Source organism: Ursus americanus, chromosome 17 (assembly GCF_024610735.1).
Source record: "Ursus americanus isolate L20-20 chromosome 17, mUrsAme1.1.p, whole genome shotgun sequence".
NCBI lineage: Eukaryota > Metazoa > Chordata > Mammalia > Carnivora > Ursidae > Ursus > Ursus americanus.
In genome coordinates, this window is record NC_142143.1 from 56,934,733 (window position 1) to 56,945,337 (window position 10,605).

Consider the following 10,605-nt stretch of genomic DNA (forward strand, 5'->3'; position numbering starts at 1 on the left):
GGCAAAAACTGAACACTTAAAAATTATTCTTTATTCATTGGTTCATTTTGTAAGCTTTTGTGATTGAGCTTGGATTTTTTGTACCCAGAAAAGCCATTATAGTGAATAACTTGGGTAACAGAACAGAATGCAAGTATAAGCTGTCACTTACATTTTATCTGTCCCATTAATCTTTTTAAGCCTGATAAGCTGACATTCCAAATATGGAAACAAATGCACACAGACATACACAGAGACACACAGATGTGAAATTCTACTTAGAAAAAGGTTGGGCTTTTATAAAAAGAACTTGTACAACTTTTAAGCATATGATATTAGAGGAAAATTTTAGCCTATATTTACATCTCCCTGAAAAGTGGGAGAGATCGAATAATGAGTTTTATCCAATAGAGTGATCGTAGGGCCATTCCTGTAGACATAGATCATCCTCACTGATGTTCCTGGGAAATTCAGGACTCAGATCAGGACATATCAGTGAAAGAGGGGTAGCTGAGTACTAACATGGTGGTAAATTCATACTGTCTAATTTCTTGGTTCTGCAAGTAATAACAGGTATATTGTTATAAGTATTTACTGCATATTTATTCCCATGTATTTCTGGGAATAGATTGAGCTAAAAAATTAATGTGTGCATCAGTAGTGGGCACTGGGTGTAACAGAATGGGGTTGTGATATATGTAAAACTATGAACAATACACAGTTAGGGAAAAATAAAATGGAGATCAGAAATTCTTTTGTAATTTGTCATTCTGCCCTCACTAGTCCTTTAGTTTTTTGAGATAAATGCAACCCTTTTGATCATGTCTTTGAAAGCTTGTACCACTTGCTTGTTCCTCAGAGTATAAATGAAGGGGTTCATCACTGGGGCAACTGAGGTGGTAAGCACTGACACCACCTTATTAATAGCAACCCCTTCTTTTGCATGAGGTTTGATATAGATAAAGATGCAGCTTCCATAAGTGATAGAAACCACAATTATATGGGAAGAACACGTAGAGAAAGCCTTTTTCCTTTGCTGGGCAGAAGGGAATCTGAGAATGGTCCTGACGATGTGTGTATAGGACAGAATTACACACACCAGGGTGAAAACGAGTGTCAGCACAGCCAGGACCAAGACAAATCGCTCTATAAGCTCTGTGTCTGAGCAGGTAATCTTCAGGATGGGAGCAGCATCACAGCCAAAGTGATCTATGACATTGGAGTCACAAAACTTGAGCTGAAAGCCCATGCCAAATGGCGGGATGACGATGATTAGAGCAATCACGTAACATCCAATAAGGAACTTGATGCAGACCCCGTTGTTCATGATGGTCATGTAATGCAGGGGTTTGCAGATGGCCACATAGCGGTCATAGGACATGGCTGTCAGGAGAAAAAATTCAGTCGCCCCCAGGACGATAACAAAAAATAATTGAGTGGCACATGCATTGTAGGTAACGGTATTGTCCCCAGATGCCATTGTGTAGAGGAATCTAGGAATGCAGACAGTTGTAAATGACACTTCCAAGATGGAGAAATTCCGGAGGAAAAAATACATGGGTGTTTTAAGGTGGCAATCCACCAAGGTGAGAGCGATGATGGTCAGATTCCCTACCACACTCAACAAGTAGGTTAGGAACAGAAAAATAAAAAGCAGAATCTGTAGATTTGGGTCATCTGTTAGTCCCACCAGGATGAATGTTGTTATTGCTGTATAATTTTTCATCACCGATTCCTGAGTATGGCCTCGTCTGTGTGTAAAAGTAAGAGACAAATCAGATCAGAGAGAGAGACTGTCAGCACGTTAGCAGTGGGTGGAGGTGAAAATGTTAGCTAAGCCAAGATTTTATTTTATTTGTCACATGTTAATCAGGAATGTTATTGGTGTGGTAGCTGATTGATAATCAATAATGCTACTGACTCCCAGGGTTGAGCATTATATTGGATACCAGCTGGAAGGCTCTTATTATAAAAGATTTTTAGTACTATCTTGATGTAGTGTTAAGGCAATAGTAAAAGGATTAACAGAATAGCCCAGAAAGGAGGCTATTTTATATTATGTGTTAATGAACAGAAAAATCTTATCATAAAAATATTCATGGTTTGTAATTTCATGACAATAGCTCAAGTTGTGCTTGTCATCTTGGTTCCACGTGAGGCAAACAGGCCTGACAACAGTTAAGTTTATGAAGTTAAACTTTTTCTGCTCTCAGCCTCTGCTTGGTACTCACTGTGATAATCCATTCTCCTCCAAAGTACTTCATGCCTTTTTGCTCTCTTCCCTTTCTAAACTACACAAAAACACTCTTGCAAGTCCATTCTAAAGACAGAACCAGTGATCTTTAAAAGAGTGATCTTTTAAAACCATACATGAGGGGCACCTGGCTGGCTCAGTCAGTAGAGCATGTGACTCTTGATCTTGGGGTTGTGAGTTCAAACTCCACATTGGGTACAGAGCTTACTTAAAAAAAATACATGCATGAGATCCATTTCTGTGTTTAAAGCCACCGAATAGGGTTCCATTTCCCATGGAATAAAATTCAACCCCCTTACTCTGTTTTATGTGGTCCTCTATGATTTCGTGGCTGTGTAATTCTAATTCATCTCTTGCTTATCCTCCTGTACTGATCTTCCTCAGTTCCTTAAAGATGTCAAGTTTTTCCTACCCCAGGGCTTTTGCAATGTTTTCTCTCTTCTTGAAATGCTCTGCTTGCATTCTTGCATGGCTGGATCTTATTTTTCAGGTGCCAACTTAAATATAACCCCTTCAAAGATGCCTTCCTGGGAAATCCTATCTATGTTCTCTCTATTCTCACTGTGAAAAGAAACGATCTGTTTATTTCATTCAGAATACTTACTACAATTGGTAATTATAGATTCTTTAATTTTTACCTCCATCTCCTACTCAATAACAAGTTCCATGAGAACACAGACCGTATCTGTTTTGCAAACCACGGTAAATCCAGGACTAGCGTTTTGACTGGCACATAGCAGATAATTAATAAGTTTTTACTGATTTTTTTCTTGGTTTTCTTGGTTTCCACTTGCCCATTAGGAAGTTTGCCACATCTACTGTGTTTCCTTGTCTTCTAAAGATACCCAGACCATTTCAACTCTTCTCTTAGTCTCTGTATTACTTTTGGGTAAACTTCCCATCAGTGCTGTAGGAGATCTGGCAAATACATTCACCTAAGGTCTTGGAGGCTGATTATCATACTTATGTCATTCATCTCCGAATATTTATGTTTTAAATTAAAGAGCACATTTTAGTGAGTAATTTCCTGGGATAAGAATAGGTTTTCATAGGAGATAGTAGAACAAAGAATCCCTCTTTGGTTGTATTCAACTTAATTCACAAACTTTTCCAGGATGCTACTGATCGTAGGTAACATTTTTAAGGCAGTTACTAAATGTCAGATATTATGTTAAACACGTAGATGACCTCCTTTAATTCTCAAAGCAACTCTCTGAGGCTGGTTGTTATTTAATCTTCATTTCACAATTGAGGAAACTGAGTCCATAAATACTAAGATGTGCCTGAGGTCCTTGACTTAGGATGTGGTGAAGCAGGAGTATGAATTTGAGCAGTGTGACTACAGAAACTCAGCTCAGGAGCGCTACAAAACACAGCCTTCTCAACTGTTTATTTGACTAATTTATTTCTCCTCTTTATCTCTGAGAAAATGACTGACATCTTGGTATGCTATCTGTTAAGTAACTTCTTCAGGGAACTAGATAAATCAATGCCCAGGGCTGCCTTATTTCTGAGTTAGGGGCTGTAGTAGATAGATAGTCTTCAACAATAATAATTACATTGTAGCACCTGGAATCTTTCCCACTTTGCAGTCAATGCCTCTAGGGTTTCCAGTTTCTGTCATTACTGGGGTGGACCAGGCTCCTCCCAGGAGACCTCAGTGTGGAATATGAATGTTCCAAATTTGCTCTTGGCTGTTTCAGTGTATTTCCCACAATGGTCTTGAGGTGAGCTTCTCCTGAGAGGGGGAAATATGTCTCTTTCTTTCCTACTGAGGGTGCAATGTCCATTTCCAACATGTGCTCAGATCACACTTTAGAGCCTCTGACCCTGGATTTATGGACAGGAGTCTGACTTGGGTGTGTCAAAAATGGCTGGCCTATTAACTGCTTCTCTCCCAGGTCCTGTAGGGGAGGATCACTTAGGGAATGATCACACTAGACTAAATGTCAATGTTGAGACCACCCTGTTATCCTTCCTTGTCCCGATTCCAAGTGCCCACATATGGTCCAAATAAGTCCAAATAAGTCCAAAAGTCCAATATCTGTTAGTGTTTTTAGTCTCATATGGAACACTTTGGGTAAACTGATACAGAATAGCACATGAAAAGTCATTGATTTATTGTGTTGTCTTACTAATAACAGAATGCTTTACCCTTTCAAGTATGCTTTGTGGTACTGCTCATTAAATACAGGAATTATCTCCAGTGGTAGATACACAAGTTGTATAGCAAAAAAATAGACATCAGGGAGGCATTTTTTGCTCAGTTGAGAGACCAAAAACACTTTCCTAGGATCTCACACATGGGAGACTATAGTCTTCTAAAAATTTACTATCTTATCCTTCAAACTTCTTTTGAGGATATGTTACCAAAGTCTTATTAAACTTCAAATGTCACTCATTAGAGAATAGAGTAATATTGGATATAACCATTGATTCCTATTGTGAAACACTATTCATAATTATTTAGGACTCGGATATTGCAACACATAGATCAAAGGTTCTGCCCTGTAACTTTGAACTATGTGGGTTCTGGGTGGTGAACAACTGACATGACTAAACAAATCACACTCACCTTTCAGATGGCTGTTCATAGCTTCTGTGCGCAATTTAACCACAAAGATCCTTAGGGTAACTCAGGGCAGGGCAGGAGTTTGTCAGTGGTGGGTGCTACAGTATTTTTCACGCACTCACACACTTGCACTCACTCGCAAGTCTGTGAGTGTGCAGATGTCACTTAGGTTCCCATTGCCCACAATTTCCCAGGGGTCTTTTCTAGAAATGTCCTTTACCTTCTGTAGTTTTAAGGATACCAACTAAAAAATATTTCCTGACTTTAATTCTAGGAAAAGTACTCATATAACCTGTAGAGTTGAAAGAATTAAAGACTGTTGTAATGGTGACAAACTCTCTTTGCTTTGGGCAAAGTTGATGTCTTGACCTTGACAGAAAGACAGGTTTCCCTGCAAATTATATATTAATAAGAATGGTATAAGTTATATCTGTTTGGTCCTCAACAGGTATGCAAGGATCATCCGATTAAACAAACAAAAGGACCCTTTGGGATCCTAGGCTCAAAAGTCTTTAATTAAGCTATTGTAAAATGAACTTTAATGAACTTTGTGAGGACAAAAACAGCTATCAGTTGGGACTGTTGTCCTTAGAGAAAGGAAGATGCAACAATAGAATCAGAAACAGGTCTTGTGCTAAGCAGTTAAGCGTCAGATGACAATTCACAGTGTGGTTTCTTTTCATTTTTCTTCTCATTGCCTGAGGGATTCTTCAGCTGAGTTCAGGGAAGAAGCCTCTCAGGAATACCCTGAGGGATGCTGGACTTGGGTGAAGCCACAGCATCTCCTGTGAATAGCTCCTCCCTTGATTTTGGGCACCCCTTCATCTCATGTATGTTTTCTCCGCTCACGTGACTCATTATTCGAAGTACTTAGGAGATTGCACACTCACTTTACCGCTGTTTGCAATTAAGTTTACTGTCAGATTTTTTTTTTTTTTAACAACTAACCTGGGTGGGAAAGAGCAAAGTTAATTATTTCAGGTCCACTTGGACACTCCAAGATTCACTTCCTTTCATAGCTTGCTAACTATTATCATAAATGCATATTGAATTTTATCAAAAAATTTTAAAATCTAGTAAATTAGTGTAAATAAAATAAAATAAATTTAGTTTATCTATTAAACTAAATACACAATTTTTCTTTTTGTTATTGGGGTAATGAAATGATATTAGTAGATTTACTGGTATTAAACTACCTTTGCATTCCTGACGGAAACCCAAACTTAGTAATCATTTTCTTAATATAAAAAAAGGTTCATCTTCCTAATATTTTTGAGATTTTTGTATTGTTAAATTGTCCTTCAGGTTTCCTTTGTTGCATTTATCTTACATGGTTTTAGGTTGGAAGCTTTATGAGCTTTATAAAATAAATGTAAGAGTATTACTTGTGTCAAAAATGCTTTATTTTTTTTTAGAATTATCTGTTTTTTGAGAGAGGTAAGACTCAAGTATAAAATATCTGGGCCAAAATTCTTTTTGTTTGAAGACTTAAAACTGTTGAATAATTTCCTTAAATTTTATAGCACCATTTAGACTTTTAATTTTTATTTTTTATGTCCTATTTTTAAAAATACGAATTAGCCCATTTCACTAAAATTTATATTTACTGTGGCAATTTTTTATAGTATTTTAATCTTTGTTATCTAAGTTGTATCTATCAAGTCCTTTTCCATTTTAAATATTATTTTTACTCTATTTCTTTCTTGATTAATTTTACTAGAAGATGAAAACTATTAATTTTTTGGGGGGGACACCTTGGCTTTATTAATTCCTCTCCTACTGTATCTTTGCTTTCCATTTCATTAATTTCTGTTCATACCTTTATAACTTATCTTTATTTTTTTATATCTTCCTTCTTTAGAATTTATTTTGTTTTATTCTTCCATGAAAGTTTAACTTTAGCCATCTTTTTCAAATATATACACTTAAGATTTTAAATTTCCCTCAAATTACTACTTTCAGTGCCTGACATATGTTTGAATATGCAGTATTGGTATTCATTTTTATGATAGACATTCAGTATAAACTCATGAATTATATGTGAATTATTATATGTGAAATATATATGAATTATTCATGAATTTCATGAATTATGAATGTGAACTAAATATACATGTGAATAAATGTGAATATAGAATTTGAGTATCAGTGAAATAGAAATGCATTTTTTGTAATATGTATAAGTTCATTTGTTGATGACTACATTGTATGAGTCATATTTGTATGAAGTACTTGTATATATTTATAAGATGAACACTTGCATTAATTATATGATTTTTTAAAGCTTTCAAACAATAGAAAATATAAAAACATATGAAGTAAAAACTCTTTTTTATCATCTTATTCTCTTATGTTCAGTCACCTGAGTGTATAATTCCACTATTTTCCAGGTGTTTTTATGCATCTTTAGGTATATATAAAATTATATGATTTTCACCTTTTTCTAAACAGAGAGGATATATTATATTCACTGTCCTGCATTTTTTCTTACTTACATATATGGTATAATGGAAATCTTTCTACAATGGAGATCTTTCTCAATACACAGAGAGCTTTTACTTTTTTTAAAAATAAAGGTAAGGTATTCGATAGAATGGAACTTCTTCTATTGAGTAGAACAATCTTATTGAAGGATATTTCAGTCCATTAACTTATTTTGCTACTATGAGCAACGCTGAAATGAATGACTCTAAAGGGATATCAATTCGCACATTTATTCACATGCCTATTGAATAAATCCTCCAGAATGAAATTCCTTGATTGAAGGATTTTGAATACATTTGAATTTTAATGTTGATATTTGACTTTTGGCTTTTGATAGCTATTATCCAATCGTGCTCTATAGGATTATGTCAGTTTATATTCTTACCAACATTGTCAGTGCCAGTTTCCCCAGTACCCTGATGATAAGGTGCATTATCAAACTGTTGGATGTATTTTAAATCTGTTAGGTGAAATCTGATTGGCAACTCAGAGATGTGTTAATACGTATGTTATTATGAACAAGTTTGACTGAATTTCCATGTGTTTAAAAATTCTTTCTCTTTTATTTGAAAAATGTTTTCATATTATTTTCTATTGGGATAGTGATGTTTTCTTACTGGTTTCTCAGGGCATGTATGAATTAAAGAGCTTAGGTTTTAAATCACTAATATCAATTGCAAATATTTTTCCCTATTTGACATTTGTTTTGTTGTCTTTTGCTTATTTATTTATTGCCAAACAGAAGTTTAAAAAAAAGTTTAAAAATGTATTTAAACCGTATCAATCTTTTCCATTGGCATTTCTGGATTTGAATCAATGTGAAAAAGTCTTCCAGGTTCCTTTAAGTCTGGCTTGTGCTTGAGTGGTAGATAGTGGGGTATGGTTAGGGTAAAGGTATGGCCTCTTTCCCTCATTGTCCCTTACAGCCTCTGGGACATTGTATAAACCACTGGTACCATGGAGCTCTGGGCTTAAGAGCATGCTTTTGACTACAGCTGCACTGTACAAACACCTAAATTTTACAAACCCACGTATGGTTGGACCTTAATGTATTGAATAGGCATATAGATCATATTGGAAAGTTAAACAGTGTAGACTTCTCAGCGTAAACTGGGTAAGGGTTTCCAGTGAGATATCACTCATTAGTACAGCAGAATCAAACGCATAAGAACATTCTGTAGTTGCTGCTATAGAGAGAACAATGGAACTTGAATCTACTAATATTTAATTTAAAATACAGTTTTTGGATAAGTGGATAAGAAACTTATGTAAAAGCTACATCCTCAAGATCCAAAAACATATTTTTTATTTAATTTTTTTTAAGATATAAGAGATGGAAGCCACAGGCTATCTTTAATTGTGATATATTAATTTATTTATTATTTAAGTGTAGTTGACACACAATGTTACATTAGTTTCAGGTGCACAACATAGCGATTTGAGAGGTTTATACATTTTGGTATGTTCACCACAAGTGTAGCTACCATTTGTCATGATACATTGCTATTTCAGTATTACTGACTATATTCCTTAAGCTGTGCCTTTGATCTCCATTACTTATTCATTCATTACATAACTGGAAGCCTGTATCTCCCACTTCCCTTTGTCCATTTTGTCCAGGCGCCTTTCTTGCTCTGGCAACGATCAGTTTATTTTCTGTTTTTATGGGTCTGATTCTGCTTTTTGTTGGTTTATACATTCTTTTATTTTTTTATTTTTATTTTTTTAAATTTTTTTATTTTTAAAAATATTTTTCTTATTATATTATGTTAGTCACCATACAGTACATCCCTAGTTTTTGATGTATAGTTCCATGATTCATTACTTGTGTATAACACCCAGTGCACCATGCAATACGTGCCCTCCTTACTACCCATCACCAGCCTATCCCATTCCCGCACGCCCCTCCCGTCTGAAGCCCTCAGTTTGTTTCCCAGAGCCCATAGTCTCTCATGGTTCATCTCCCTTCTGTTTAGCCCCCTTCATTTTTCCTTTCCTTCTCCTACTGATCTTCCTATTTCTTATGTTCCATAAATGAGTGAAACCATATGATAATTGTCTTTCTCTGCTTGACTTATTTCGCTTAGCATTATATCCTCCAGTCCCTCCATGCAATGTTGAGAGATCATTCTTTTTGATGGCCGAGTAATATTCCATTGTATATATGGACCACAACTTCTTAATCCAGTCATCTGTTGAAGGACATCGCAGCTCCTTCCATGATTTAGCTATTGTGGACAATGCTGCTATGAACATTGAGGTGCATATGGCCCTTCTTTTCACTACGTCTGTCTCTTTGGGGTAAATACCCAGTAGTGCAATGGCTGGGTCATAGGGTAGCTCAATTTTTAACTTTTTTAAGGGATCTCCACACAGTTTTCCAGAGTGACTGTACCAACTTGCATTCCCACCAACAATGTAGGAGGGATTCCCTTTCTCCACATCCTCTCCAGCAATTGTTGTTTCTTGCCTTGCAATTTATGCCATTCTAACTGGCGTAAGGTGGTATCTTAGTGTGGTTTTGATTTGAATTTCCCTGATGGCTAATGATTTTGAACATTTTTTCATGTGTCTGTTAGCCATTTGTATGTCTTCATTGGAAAAGTGTCTGTTCATATCTTCTGCCCGTTTTATGATTTATTTATTTGTTTCTTGTGTATTGAGTTTGAGAAGTTCTTTGTAGATCTTGGATACCAGTCTTTTATCTGTAGCATCATTTGCAAATATATTCTCCCATTCCATGGGGTGCCTCTTAGTTTTTTTGACTGTTTCCTTGGCTATGCAGAAACTTTTAATCTTGATGAAGTCCCATAAGTTCATTTTATCTTTTGTTTCTCTTGCCTTTGGGGATGTGTCATGAAAAAGGTTGCTTTGGCCAATGTCGTAGCGGTTGCTGCTTATGTTCTCCTCTAGGATTTTGATGGATTCCTGTCTCACATCGAGGTCTTTCATCCATTTGGAGTTTATTTTTGTGTATGGTGTGAGATAGTGGTCCAGTTTCATTCTTTTGCATGTAGCTGTCTAATTTTCCCAGCACCATTTATTGAAGAGACTGTCTTTTTTCCACTGGATGTTTTTTCCTGCTTTATCAAAGATTAGTTGCCCAAAGAGCCGAGGGTCCATTTCTGGGTTCTCTATTGTGTTCCATTGGTTTATGTGTGTTTTTGTGCAAATGTTGTGCTGTCTTTGTGATCACAGGTTTGTAGTACAGCTCAAAATCCGGCAACGTGATGCCCCCAGCTTTGTTTTTCCTTTTCAGCAGTTCCTTGGTGATTCTGGGCTTTTTCTGTTTCCACACAAATTTAAGGGCTGTTTG

At 36.0% G+C, this 10,605-nt stretch overlaps 1 protein-coding gene across 1 annotated transcript; it reads right to left on the reverse strand.

Annotated features, from left to right (window-relative positions):
- Positions 1-766: 766 nt before the first annotated feature.
- Positions 767-1,765, reverse strand: LOC148108704 (olfactory receptor 6C2-like). Its single transcript, XM_087869114.1, has one exon. It carries the CDS (start codon positions 1,703-1,705, stop codon positions 767-769), a length of 939 nt encoding a protein of 312 aa, XP_087725240.1. The 5' UTR covers positions 1,706-1,765.
- Between the last annotated feature and the right edge of the window lie 8,840 nt (positions 1,766-10,605).